General features: G+C 44.2%; 1 protein-coding gene across 1 annotated transcript in view; it reads right to left on the bottom strand.

Annotated features, from left to right (window-relative positions):
• GFRA4 (GDNF family receptor alpha 4) overlaps window positions 1–15,281 on the bottom strand; it is a 701,474-nt gene that overhangs the window by 13,139 nt on the left and 673,054 nt on the right. The window contains exon 6 of the mRNA XM_073611024.1: window positions 1,686–1,795. Within this exon, the coding sequence (XP_073467125.1) occupies window positions 1,686–1,795 (110 nt within the window). The remainder of the gene's footprint in view (window positions 1–1,685; window positions 1,796–15,281) is intronic.

Genomic DNA, 15,281 nt, shown 5'->3' with positions numbered 1-15,281 from the left:
TATGTGTCCAGTAAGGAGAGGCAGCTGACAAAGAGCAAACTATTCAGTGTGTCTCACTGCTCCATGCTATAATTATAGCTATACAAGACCTTCTATAAAAGACCGTGCAAGTGCTATGGGGCCCAAAAGCATTGTTTGGCTATACAATTATTTATGTGAGTATGGATAACATTTGGCAAATGCATTTGGAAAAATTTGATGTATATCGAGTTAGGGAATCTCTGTTTACTACAATAAAAGAAATTAATATTCTGTATTACTGAAGGAAATGACTTTGAGAAGGGGATTAGAAAAAAAGGGGGCCCTCAATGATTTTACTATGTAGACAGATACAGCCTTGGCTGTGAATCACCTTCGATTTGTGCCAGAGCTGGAAAGCTCATCTGTTAAAAAACTGTCCCGTAGTTCAAGCCCCAACTGCTAACTGGGGTTGTTGCCAGCACCAGCTGTGACAGGGAGAGGCCGGTGCTGTTTATGACACGCGTAAATACCATGAGACAATCTGTGTGATTCCTTCATATGGCATGCATAAACGAAGAGGACAACGCAGCTGAGACAGAGACGGGGAGTGACACCTGGATCGGTCACACTGCTGTCTGCCCAAAATGAATGTTTGTTATTGGCGAAGTAAATTGTCACTGTGATTTACTTAAAGCAGCCATTACACACAGGGGATGTAAAAAAAAAAAATGGAAACCTGCATAAAAATGAGCTTGTAAAGGTAAGTCATACAGGATGATGACTCGGTAGAAGTATGTGTAAGCTCTAACTGAGGCGACACAATCAAAATATTGATATGTGAGCCTTTAAAGCAACATGGGGCAGTCCAAAATTTTGGTTAAAAAAAATTAAGGTCAGCTCCAGCCGCAGCTTATTTTATTTGTTTTAGATCGAATAGTGCAGGGTTAGAACCACTGTCATGGCGCTTCCGGTGTTCTGGGAATTAAGTAGATGGTGCTGGAACCTAGAGCAAGAAGTATATGATAGACTTGTGTTCAGATTGCTGTTTCCAAAATGTTTATATTACCCCTGTGGAGCATTCCATTGGTAGAAAGGTTGCTTCTGCAAACTGAGGGGTCTTCACCCTAACCCTGGGTTGTGTAGGAAAAACTTTGATCCGGAGATTGAAGTGCCATATCATAAGGTTGTATTCAGAAAGTGATTTATTGAGTGTAGTCATCAATGCATTTTGGGGGCCTGAAATTGCCCTCTTCATTAGGACTTGGGTTGACAATCTAGAAATACTGGGGTACCTATAAATTAGCTAGTGTGTGTATGTGCACACTGCAACACAGTGCTGGTTTCTAAAATGGCGATGGTATTATTGGTGTCTGTTTTCATTAAACAGACACCTCCTATTGTGGTGACACAGCAGAAGATACCAAGCAAGACTCTAACGGCAGCAATAACTTGGCGAAGATTGCAACTTTTCTTCAATCTGAAAAAATAGTGCCGGGCCGCACTTTAAAAAAATTAAAACATACAAACAAAAAAGGCAGCCCTATTCTGGTAGTGGAGAGAAAGAGAGGTGGAGAGGAGGGAAGTCACTCCAGAGGCTGAAGATCTGCTTTAATTAAACATTTCCCTTTAGAAGACGGATATTTGAAAACCATCTATTTTTTAATGCAATATTTGCTTATATAAATAAGCAGCACAAAAGCAGCAAGCATCCTGCAAAGCATTACCTATAATTCCTGTGTATGCCATCAGGCAGGCGGCATAATTCTCTCGCGCACAACCAGTCACGGAGTGCGGTGAAGGCTGACAATCTAACTGGAACGCTGCTAGTCGGGACCTGAAAAAAAAAGGTTAACGGTGTTAAAAGGGCTCTTTTGAATTACTAGAAATTTTGACAATGTTGTTATTGCTGTCAGAGACACAGATACAAAATATAGCCAAAAGTGTGTGGACAAGTGACCATCACAGCTATATGAGTTTGTTGGACAAGATACAGCTTCCTCCACTCTGGAACCAGGAGCCAGGTATTATAGCTGAGGATTGCACCCAAGAACTAGATGACACTAGCTTAGGTGCAAACTGGAACTGACCCTTTATTGTAAATTCACACAGAATATATACCACACAAAATCAGATAAGGGTTTGATCACATTATTCTAAACAATGCAAACTTTAAACAGTAATATCATTAGTACACCTCATGAACAGCCAACAGCTAACAGTGATCTAATTAACAGTAAGCTAATCAATAGCTAGGCACCCACACTTTGATTAATCCGGGAGTGTCCACCCCAGACAATCTGGCAGCAAGCCCACAGATACAAAAAGTACATTAAATATGCTGTCTGTCAACAGTGGCATCTCCAGCTTTCAAATTTAGGAGGGGCACATGGGGGGGGGGGGGCAACTACTGTATAAATTGCAATTTATATACTGTAGATAGATAGATAGATAGATAGATAGATAGATAGATAGATAGATAGATAGATAGATAGATAGATAGATAGATAGATAGATCTATATAGATAGATGTCTATCTATCTATCCATCTATCTATCTACCAAGAATGGAATGCACTCCAGAGGTCTTGTTAGAAAGAGAGATGTTAGCCAAACATTGCACTTGCAGGCGGCCACTTGGATTCAAAGAGTGTAATTGTTCTTTCAATGTTGGGCTAACATACATGCTCAGCAATGCCGCCTATCAGTGCCACCTATCATTGCTCATCAATGCTGCCTACCAGTGCAGCATATTAGTGCTGCCTATCAGTGCCCATCAATGCTGCCTATCAGTGCTCAATTCCCATCAGTGCCGCCTATCAGTGTTCATCAATGCAGCCTAACAGTGCAGCATATCAGTGCCCATCAGTGCCACCTATCAGTGCTCATCAATTCCACCTATCAGTGCCTCCTCATCAGTGCAGCCTTTTCAGTGGCCATTAATGCTGCCTATCAGTGCTCAATGCCCACCAGTGCTGCCTATCAGTGCTCATCAATGCAGCTTATCAGTGCAGCATATCAGTGCCCATCAATGCTGCCTATCAGTGCCACTTATCAGTGCTCATGAATCCCACCTATCAGTGCCCATTAGTGCCTCCTATTAGTGCCACTTATCAGTGCACATGAATGTTGCCTATCAGTGCCAATCAGTGGAACCTATGAGTGCTGCCTATCAGTGCTCATCAATGCCATCTATCAGTGCCACCAATCATTGCTCATCAATGGTGCCTGCCAGTGCAGCTGATCAGTGCTGCCTATCAGTGTCCAGCAGTGCCACCTATTAGTGCTAATCAGTGCCAGCTATCAGTGACTCCAATAGTGCAGCCTATCAGTGGCCATCAACGCTGCCTATCAGTGCTCAATGCCCATCAGTGCCACCTATCAGTGCTCATGAATGCAGCCTATCAGTGGCCATTAATGCTGCCTATCAGTGCACATGAGCGTATCCTATCAGTGCCCATTAGTGCCCCCTGTCAGTGCTCACCAATCCCAGCTATCAGAGCTCATTAGTGCCTCCTATCAGTGCTCACCAATCCCACCTATCGGTGCCCATTAGTGCCTCCTGTCAGTGCTCACCAATCCCACCTATCAGTGCCCATTAGTGCCTCCTATCAGTGCTCACCAATCCCACCTATCAGTGCCCATTATGCCTCCTATCATAGTTACATAGTTGCTACATAGTTACATAGTTAGTAAGGTTGAATAAAGACACCAGTCCATCCAGTTCAACCTGAGAGAGTGTGGGTGCGTGTCTACAATTATCCATTTTTTATTTAAGGTACCCATATAGCGCCATCAATTTACGCAGCACTCCACACGTACATTGCACACTCACATTGGTCCCTACCCATTGGTCCCTATCATTGCTAATGAATGCTGCCTGCCTTCCAGCATGGCTCTGAGCAGAGAGGGACTCTCTCATGGAACAGCTCAGAGCCCGAGAGTCGGCATTGATAGTTCTCTCTCCCCCCTACTTTCTGTCTCGCACAGGATGGGAGAGGAGACAGTCAATCTGCTCCTTCTCCCCCCAACCCTCTCCTGTTTGTGCACCGCGGGAAGTCAAGTGTAAAGCCAACAAGCTCACACTTCCTGCGATGCACACACAGGGGAGGGTCGGGGGAGAAGGAGCAGATTGGCTGTCTCCCATCCCATCGTGTGCAAGAGAGGAAGGAGGGGGAGGGAAAACTATCAATGCTGGCCTCTGAAGTAGAATCAGATGGAGGCGGAGCTGGATCCAATGCTACGCGGCTCAGTCCATCCCTGTCCCCTGCATTCCAGACTGCTCCCAGGCCCAGTGTCTGTTTCTTTTAATTGGGGGGACACATGGGCGGCACAGTATAATGTTGGGGTAGCATGGCCCCCTCTGGCCCCCATCTAGTGATGCCACTGTCTGTCAGGTCTTTGACTTTCACTTGTGTAATCTGTTCACTACAAAAATCACCATGGAAAAAGTTGAATTAATTTATCTTCATAGATTTCTTGAGGGAAATTATGGATAAATATTTCTGTCCCAAGTGGAAGAGCTTCTCCAACTCAGTCTGCAGGAGGGCCACATTTCCTCTGACCATTTACTAGTACAAGATTAATTTTACATCTTTCCATCCACTCCAGAAGAGAAGCTTACTGTTCTGCTCTCTCCATCGGATCAGAGGCTGAACTGAGCTCTTTTCCATGCTCTGACTGGGAGAAGCAGACAAAGTCTCCTCTATTGGGCATAATCAGTGGGTAGAAGGCTAGCCCCTAGTCCCCTTTCAAAAGCCCATGTCCTGGTTGGGTTGGTCACAGACATCCTATTTCAAAACCATGTTCATTAAAATGGAGTTGCCTTTCCCGATTTGTGGCTATACCAACACCCGCTCTTCTGAAAAGTCTTCCCACAAGATTGTAGAGTGTGTGTGTAGGTATTTGTGCCCGTTGATGTTGGATGAGAAGACCTGGCTCACACTTCACCCCAAAGGTGTTCAGTAGCGTTGAGGTCAGGGCATCACACACTAAGCTCATCAAATTTTGTACTTATGAATTTGGTTTTGTGCACAGGAGCACAGCCATGCTGGAGAAGAAATAGGCAATCACCAATCTGTTACCAGAAGTTTGGAAGTGTACATCCGTTGAATATGTCTTTGTATGCTGTTTCAAACTCCTGATCTCAGTAACCTGGAAGGGGGACCACATACATACAGAGTGGGGAAAACAGGGATGCAGAGATAGCAGTAATCACCACAAGGGGAGTGGTAACGGGTTTCTCATTTGAGTGAATGAATACGAACCTGCTTGTAGGCGGAAAAAGGGGATTATTAGATGCCCTTCTAGGTGGTGAGTATGATCTGACTTATGCAGCGTACACACGGTCGAAATTTTCGACGAGTCCGGCGGACAATCCGATCGTGTGTGGGCTTCAGTGGACTTTTCCAGTCGAAAATCTGACGGACTTTAGATTTGGAACATGCTTCAAATCTTTACGTCGTAACTCTGCTGGACCCAGAAATCTGCTCATCTGTATGCTAGTCCAACGGATAAAAACCAACGCTAGGGCAGCTATTGGCTACTGGCTATCAACTTCCTTATTTTAGTCCGGTGTACATCATCACGTATGAATCCATCGGACTTTGGTGTGATCGTGTGTAGGCAAGTCCGTTTGTTAAAAAGTCAGTCGGACCAGTCCGGTCGAAAAGTCCGCCCGTGTGTACGCGGCTTTAGGAGACAGTTGGGTTAGGTGCCAGCCATGCCCCTGTTAGGAGAGGTGCGCCCTGGGTGAGGGTATATTAAGAAGGTGTAGAACTTCCTGTGGTGTAGGCAGTAGTTGCCACAAGAAGAGTGGTAATCGGCTCCTCCTGTGGGTGGATAAATATGGATCAGCATATAGGTGTGAAAGGGAGATTGTTTAGAATACCCTTGGGGACCAGTTGGCGGACCACTTGCATTTCCCTTGTACTCTGGGACACCCCTCCTGTAGATACAAGCCTCTTGTTTTGTCTATACCCACTGTACTATGGTACTAATATTTTTGACTTACATAATTACCCTTGTGCTCTCTGTACATTGGCTTGAAAGTGTTTAAAATTGTATGTTGTATTCTGCTGCCCATCTAGTAGGCTGACCTGTACCTTGCATTCATTAATTTAGTAAAGAATCCACATATGTGGACTACTCTTTCCTCTAACTTAAATGGGGATGGAAATGGCCCTATGCACTGTGGTCTATTGCCTGCTAATCTTGGGATGCTGGGGAGTATTGCCCTGCAGGCATCCTCTGAGTGATCAGCACTGGGATCCTGGGGGCCTCATGTTCATAGTACTCCGCCTCTACTGCCCATCTAGTAGGCAGACCTGTACCTTGCATTCATTCATTTAGTAAAGAATCCACATATGTGGACTACTCTTTCTTTTAACTTAAATGGGGATGGAAATGGCCCTGTGCACTGTGGTCTATTGCCTGCTAATCTTGGGACGCTGGCCTGCAGGCATCCTCTCAGGGATCAGCACTGGGATCCTGGGGGCCTCATGTTCATAGCACTCCACTGGATTAAAGCCTGGACAGGAATGGGTTACCCCATTACACAGAAAATCCAGAACAGGGACTGTCTCATCCCAAAAGTGGGATGCTGGGAGTTATGAGTTATCGCCAGCTCTACATAAAGTGGTTTAATAAAGTGAGGCAGCAGGATGCAGGCCAGAAAGCGATGATTGAAATGCTGAAAATGTGTGGGCGCCACAATCCCGTATACGATAGATGTAGGAGAAAACTGCCTGCTGTATCTTTTACTACCATGGAACACATTGGGCTTTAAGTAATAACCTCGTAGCCAGGCCATGCATCTTGTAAGGGAGCAATACATCTTGTTCTATAGAGGAATGCAGCGTGCAATGACAATTTCTAAATGTACCAGTAAATTTATTGCTCGGGTCGTTGATGCATAGCTGTAACTGCTGCAGATAAACCAAAGGCTGTTTTATAACTGTGTTTCCCATAAAGAACTATCTCAGCCCCAAAGGTTCAACTTAAAGCCACAGGGACCCTGTGCAAAAACGATCGCCTAGTGTCTCCATCAACATTTTGAAAGTCTTCTGGATTCAGCCCTAATAAAGGGATAGCCTCTTCTTTTTAAAGGGGACCTGCATACAAAAATTAAAAATACATACGTAGTACAAATGTCACTTAGGGGTGCATTTATACATAATTTTCATAGCTGTTTGTCTATTGAAATTTGTTCTGTGTGAATGTTCTTTGGCTATATTCTCTCAAATCGAATGTATGAATGCGAAAATCACCACATTATGGCCACTAGATGGAGGTGGGGAGCACATTTACTTGCTATGAAAGTCAACGACATCTAGTGGCCATAATGTGGTATTTTCCCCATTCACACACATACAAAAAAAAAAATCTACATTTTCGACAAACAGCTACAGTATGTGATTTTTGTTTTTATTAAAATACCCCTTAAAGTAGTATTAAATCTTCAGTTTATTTTTGCTCTATCTATTGAGCTACAAATAACTGATAGTATATAAAAAATGAAATATTGTATACTGGAAGTTTATGGCTACTTTTTCCAGACAAGGCACAAAAATGGGACAGAAAACCTTTGTGCTTCTACATATATTTTTTCTCTTTGGGGTTTTAATAACATTTAAACCTTGCAAATTTCCATCATAAAAAAAATCCTTAATTGCAGGATGTTTACCTCCGACTGGCTGGTGTCGGAATCCTTCTAGCCCCACATAGCACCTTTCAGGTACTTCAGCCACCTCCCTCTCTGTCACTCTCCTCTTTCGAAGCACACTGTATTCGCCTTTTCACTCCAATTTCTCTAAGCATAGCTGTGATCTACAGGCCCCCTGGACCAGTATCAACCTTTCTTGAAGACTTCTCTGCCTGGCTACCCTACTTTCTTTCTTCTGAAATCTCCACTATCATTCTCGGGGACTTCAACATCCCTATTAATACTAACACTCCTTCCACTTCCAAACTTCTTAGCCTAACATCCTCCTTTGACCTGTAGCAGTGGATACATGCTCCAACTCACTCAGAAGGCAATATCCTTGACCTCGTGTTCTCTCACCTTTGCACTCCATGCAACCTTTCTAACTATCCATCCCCTCTCTCTGATCACCACCTTATTAGTTTCACTCTCTCCCTCTCCTTCACCTCCTCTCCCTCCAACCACCTTAAAGTTACCCGCAGAAACCTACGTCATCTAAACCCTTCTCTTCTCTACTCTGCTATCAACAACCTCTACGACAAAATCTCACCCCTATCCTGCACCAACCTAGCCACTTCTGTGTACAACACTTCACTTCTAGCCTCACTGAACTCACTTGCCCCCCTCACTACACACAGAATCAAGCCCAGACCCCTTCAACCTTGGCAAACAGATGATACTAGAAGTCTGAAAAAACGTAGTCGTGCTCTGGAGCGCCTGTGGTGTAAGGCTAAGTCCCAGAGAGATTTCTACCAATATAAATCTGCCCTCCAAAAATACAACTCCAGCCTCCTCTCTGCCAAGCAGACCTATTTTACCACTCTCATTAGCAACTTATCATCCTGTCCCCGTCAACTCTTCTCCACCTTCAACTCTCTACTTTGTCCTCCACCGCCTCCACCCGCCAACTCACTCACTGCCCAGGAGATCGCCAGTCACTTCAAACAGAAGATTGATACTATTCGCGCTGAGATCTCTACTGTGCCGACACCCTCCACGCTTTACACTTCATGCCCACAGACACAATCATTATTTCCCTCTTTCAACCCCACCACTACAGACGAAGTTGCTAAACTACTTGCTAATGTCCACCTTACCACCTGCCCTCTGGATCCTGTTCCCTCACAAATGCTACGTTCACCCTCTGGCCCTATACTACACTCTCTAACCCACATCTTCAATCTCTCCCTCTCTTCTGGCATCTTCCCTAACTCTCTAAAACATGCACTTGTCAGACCCATACTTAAAAAGCCCTCACTGGACCCATCCAATCTTAACAACCTACGCCCCATCTCCTTGCTCCCCTTCTTATCCAAACTCCTTGAACGTCTGGTCTACAACCGACTGAGCGACCACCTCGCTGATAATGGCCTTCTTGATCCCCTTCAGTCTGGATTTCGTCCTCAACACTCCACAGAAACTGCTCTCCTAAAACTAACAAATGATCTACTTTGGCCAATAGTGTTGATTGGCCAAAGCCAATGAACACTATTCTGTACTCCTACTCCTGGACCTCTCTGCTGCCTTTGATATGGTTGACCACCCCCTCCTCCTCAAAAAACTACACGCCTTTGGTCTCCGTGACTGTACACTTCGCTGGTTCTCTTCCTACTTATCCAACCGCACCTTTAGCGTTTCTTATAACTCTACTTCCTCCTCTCCTCTTCCTTTCTCTGTTGGGGTCCCTCAGGGTTCTGTTCTTGGACCTCTACTATTTTCAGTCGACACTGCCTCCCTGGGTTAACTGATAGCCTCTTATGGCTTCCAATACCACCTCTACGCTGATGACACCCAAATCTATTTCTCTACCCCTCAGCTCACTCCCTCTGTCTCCTCATGTATCAGTAATTTACTCTCAGATATATCAGTCTGGATGTCTCACCACTTCCTTAAACTCAATCTAGCCAAAACCGAACTTATAATTTTTCCTCCCCCATATGCCTCTTCCCCTGATCTCTCTGTCAAAATCGATGGCACAACTATAAGCCCATCCCCACATGCCAAGGTTCTAGGTGTAGTCCTAGACTCTGAACTCTCCTTCAAGCAACACATCCAATCACTGTCCAAATCCTGCCTCCTCAACCTCCGCAACATCTCCAAAATACGCTCCTTTCTAACCAATGACACAACAAAGCTCTTAATTCACTCGCTGGTCATCTCTCGCCTCGACTACTGCAACTTCCTTCTCATTGGCTTACCTCTACATAGTCTATCACCTCTTCAATCCATTATGAATGCCGCTGCCAGACTCATCCACCTTACCAATCGCTCTGTGTCTGCCACTCCTCTCTGTCAATCCCTCCACTGGCTTCCGCTCGGCCAAAGAATTAAATTCAAAATTCTAACAACTACGTACAAAGCCATCCACAGTTTCCCCCCCAGCTACATCACTAGCTTAGTCTCTAAATACCAACCTACTCGCTCTCTTCGTTCCTCTCAAGACCTCCTGCTCTCTAGCTCCCTTGTCACCTCCTCCCATGCTTGCCTCCAGGCCTTTTCCAAAGCCTCTCCAATCCTATGAAATTCCTTACCCCAATCTCTCCGCTTATCTCCTACTTTATTAGCTTTCAGAAGATCCCTGAAAACCCTTCTCTTCAGAGAAGCCTATCCTACCCACACCTAACAACTGTATTTTCATTTTTTCCATCAGCTCATCCCCCACAGTTATTACCTTTTGTTTCCACTTGACCCTCCCTTCTAGATTGTAAGCTCTAACGAGCAGGGCCCTCTGATCCCTCCTGTATTGATTTGTATTGTAAGTGTACTGTCTGCCCCATGTTGTAAAGCGCTGCGCAAACTGTTGGCGCTATATAAATCCTGTATAATAATAATTAGTATAAAAAAATGTGTATTCTTCCTTGAATCTTGGTGTGATTTGTGTATTTCTTTCAGATCTGTGCAGTAATCCAGTGTGAGACTTTCCCTCTGTGTAGGAGCTTCCTGTAATAAAGACAGCTCACTGCTGCCCTCTCTCTTTGTGCAGGGTGACTGGTCTTGTCTCCGCCCCCTCCTGTAGTTTTCTGCAGGCAGCCTGTAGTGGGTTGAACCTGCTGGGCCCCTCCCACAGCTCTGCTCTCAGCGTCGGCTATGTACAGCACAGTGATGATGTCACTGCTACTTTTACAAGATAATATTTGGGTTTGTAAAGATGTTTGATGCTCACAAAAGTGGATTTAAACCTTTGTGTCTATTGAGAAGTATATACTGTATGTGCCTGGAGTTCAGCTGGGTTTCCTCCTTAAATCTAGAGACATGCTGGTAGGCTCCTGCTTAAATTGGTCCTAGTATGTCTATGAATGTGAGGAAGGGACCTTAGATTGTAAGCTCCTTGAGGGTAGAGAATGATTACAATTTACGATATATGTAAAGCGTTGTGTAAATTGTCATTGCTATATAAATACCAATAATATAATAATAATAATAATAATAATAATATCTATAAAGTAAATAGATTACTTTTTTGCTCTTAGGTTTAGATATACTTTAATCCCTTTGAGCCGGCATGTCCTGACACTTTAAGGGGCTTAGGATGCTGGGGGGGGGTTATGGTCATGTGACCGCTGTGATTGGCTGTCACGGCAGTCACATGATCGGAAAGCTCCCGATCACAAGCAGCAATTGTGAGCTTTCCGTTAGCCGCTGGTAACTTTGACGGGAGCACTCAGGGTGTGCGCTCTTGGCACAGCCGTATACCACCAATTCACACAAATAAGCAGCCAATCGGCGCCAAGGCCCACCCACCGAGAAGCTGCATACCAACATAATAAAGGGGTTGTAAAGGTTTGTTTTTTTTAAATAACATGTTATACTTAACTCCTCTGTGCAAGGGTTTTGCACAAAGTGGCCCCGATCCTCCTCTTCTGGGGTACCCCAGTGGCGCTCTAGACTCCTGCCCGCATCGAGTGCCCCCCTCAGATTGCCGCATTCCAAGAGGACACTCGTGCGGGCGTGCTCCCGAGTCCTGCTGCTGCGTCTGTTGACACAGACAGAAGGACTCGGCCCCGCCCCCTGCCTCCCGTTTCACTGGATTTGATTGAGAGCAACAACGGGAGCCTATGGCTGCGCTGCTATCAATCTATCCAATGAGGACCAGAGACAGCGGCTGGAGCTGCTCTGGTCGTCCCGGTCCATGGAGCAATCAAGTTTAGGTAAGTAAAAGGGGGGCTCTTGGGGGGGGGGGGGTGCAGAAGGTTTTTGCAGAAGGTTTTTCACCTTAATGCATTTTTCTTTGTACAATTCTCTAGTTACTTTCTGGCTTCCAGGCCTAAGCAAATGATGTCATACATTACAGGAGTCTTCAGAAGGGGTGGAGAGGAGGAGGGGTTTTCTCAACTAAGCACACCCTCCTGCCACCATGCTTGAGCTAAGGGCAGATGGATTACGGGAAGTAAATTCTACAAGACTCAATTTGCCCTTACTCAAGCTGGCCATGGCCAGAAATGCTAGGGGGGTGTTTTTCAAAGTGATTTCTCAGCAAAGTAAACAATGGAAACATGGATGGATGGGGAAGTTTGCTTTGAATATTATAAATGACGTAAATAGAGTTTTTGTTTTTTGGTGATTAGATGCTGTGTAGTTCCTTTTTAATCAGAGTGTAAGTAAACCCCCGACACCTATTGTTTTCAGCCAAGAAAGCTGCCATCTTGCCTCTGTTTAATCTACAACTGCCACGATGCTGCACATGTGATCAGTTATGACACCAGCCATTGGATGATTTGACAGTTTGGTTGGGAGCACAACCAATGGGAGTGTTACATTTCTGGCACGTGCAAAAAAAAATTAAAATTCCCCTTTACGAGCATTGGGCGGACACGATTGTCTCTGTCGCTACCAACGGCTCTGGTAACCGGCGGAGACGACCGAAGCGCGGCGGGAGGGGCCCTCTCCCACCCCCCTATAAAAGTGATTTTGCGGTGAATCCGCCACAGAGACCACTTTTATCTGAAAGAGGACTTTGACAAAAGCCTGGAAGCTGATTGGCTATGGTGCACAGCTGCACCAGATTTTTAATTCTCCAGTTTTAGTAAATCAACCCCTATGGGCGAGGGGACGTTTAATATGCATAGAGCCGTGCATATGACCACAATTAACTTTCACTGCTCCTTCTAAATAAAAGAAAGTGCCGGGGGAAAAGGAGAGTTTTTTGGGAGCTCACAGAGGACAATACGGCAGAAAAACACATTAACAAACAATTTAATGAAAAATAAATTACAGAGCTATTAAGTAGTGGATGCGTATGGATTACTGTTTGAGAATAAAGATATCGTTTAGTGTCACTTTAATTTTTACAAATATTGGTTACATGTGAAAGAGATTCAAGACCCACCGGGCCGTCATTTGTTCTTTTGCTGTGATCACACATTCCTTGTGTAAAAAATATTCCTGAGCCCAAGAAACGATCTCAGAGGAAAGACCTCTCGTCTAAGAGATGATAGGATAGAGAAAGTGATTTATAGATTTTTGGTGTATGCACCGGTGAGCTTGTTAGGCCGCTGTCGGAAAACAGAGATATATAAACTTTCTTAATGGGGTTTTCGGGCAAGTGAGTTGGAAGCCGGGGATAAAACAAGCCGGATGTATGAACTTTGTTTCCTATAGGAGCTTTGTCTTCCATAAATATTTTGTAGCTTTTGGCTCAGTAAACAATAATACGGTCGGTGTTTCGGTGCTAAGGGCCACGGCAGACTAGAGATCTGGTCTCTGGGGACATCTCACCGGCGTCTGGATCACCATGCATGTAGTAAATAAACACAAAGGGATACCTAAACTTTGTCTATATTGTAGAAATTGATTACAAAACTAGGGCAATTTACAACAATGGCACCAGGATGAAGGTAGTGTTGCCACCTCATCCCTTTAAAACCAAACGCGTATGAATTACACAGGTTCCGTGGCTGATTAAGGTGGTAATTAAACTCACTTGGTGCCTTATCTGCATTAACTTAGCCTCAGAACTAGCTAGAGCCTGGAAGCGACCCTTTGTCTCCCTTACCATGACGAAAAGGAAGATCTCTTGGATCATGGCCCTCTCTTTTCTGCTCTGCACCCCCCTTGTTTTTCTTCTTTTTCTCTCCCCCCTCCTTATCTCTTTTTCTTCAATCCTTATAGTTCTGTTATCACGAGCAATCACCCTTTTATGTTACAGTAATGTTTCACACTGGATTATACTCCTAAACCAAGTTTTAAATGAATTGTTGCTTAGAAATGTTATGTGAGATGGCATTTGTCCACACAGCCCATGACACAGTCTGGTCCCTCCTTTAGGGGTGTTGGGGACGAAAGGGTCAACTCCAATTCCTCACCTTGACACAACAACCTCTATCTTAAAGGTTTTTTATTATCCAAACCTAGTCAATATACTGATGTAAGAGATTCTATGTTCTAAATTCCTGTACGACGGAAAGATTCAATGCTTATGTATACCTTGTAACTTAATAAAAAAACTATTGAAAGAAAATTTGCCTGTGTAATTCATATGTGTTTGGGTTTAAAGGGATGAGGTGGCAACCTTAAATGAAGGTCATACACTGCTTCCAGCAGAAGAGGACGCTGTTTATCCACAAGGCAATTTCCAATAGTAATATTACTGTGATAGCACTACATATGTTGCAGGCCATACACTTTTTCAGGCAGAAGAGGGCGCTGTTTATACACAAGGCACTTTCCAATAGTAATATTACAGTGATAGCACTACATGTGTTGCAGGTCATACACTTCTTCAGGCAGAAGAGGGCGCTGCTTATCCACAAGGCATTTTCCAATAATAATAGCGCTACATTTGTTGCAGATCATACACTTCTTCAGGTAGAAGAGGGCATTGTTTAACCAAAAGGCATTTTCCCATAATAATACTACAGTAATAGCACTACATATGTTGCAGGTCATACACTTCTTCAGGCAGAAGAGGGCGCTGCTTACCCACAAGGCACTTTCAAATAGTAATAGCGCTACATTTGTTGCAGGTCATACAAATCTTCAGGCAGAAGAGGGCACTGTTTATATTATATATATTATATTACAGTTATAGCACCACATACTGTATGTACTGATTACTGATTCTGTCCATGCATAACTGAAGTGTGTTTACTATGCTTCAGTTTGTGAATGAACGGAAGCTCTGCACAGAGCTATTCCTGTGCATTTATTCTGTGCAGCTGAGGCTGCAGAGATGGAGATTGGGGGCTGTGTGCTCAATGGTAAAACATCAGAGATCTGTTTAGACCCCTGACATTTCACCAAAGCCTCCCAACGGGCTCGTAAAAAATTGAAAAAAGTCATGAAAAAATAATATTGTAAAATAAAAATAAAATGGTAAAAAAATAATAAAGACATAAAAATAAAAAACTACTGTCACCAGTGGATGCCCTGAATGGTGCAGAATCCCTTATATATTTAGTTCTGTGTCAAGATGGCTGCCCAAATCTTGCAGGATTTCAGTATCCTGTAGGATATTCCCTCCTCCCCAATATGGTTGCTTGGAGCCCATTGCATGTGAAAAAAATTGTCTTTAGTGGGCTCCTGGAAGCCTGCAGAAACAGCATAGTGCCACCTACAGTGAGGGAAAAGTATTTGATCCCCTATCAATCAGCAAGATTTCTGGCTCCCAGGTGTCTTCTATACAG

This window comes from Aquarana catesbeiana, linkage group LG01 (genome assembly GCF_042186555.1).
Source record: "Aquarana catesbeiana isolate 2022-GZ linkage group LG01, ASM4218655v1, whole genome shotgun sequence".
In the NCBI taxonomy this organism is placed as follows: Eukaryota; Metazoa; Chordata; class Amphibia; order Anura; family Ranidae; genus Aquarana; species Aquarana catesbeiana.
The sequence above is the reverse complement of the archived record's forward strand: the minus strand, read 5'-3'. Positions and strand labels throughout refer to the sequence as shown.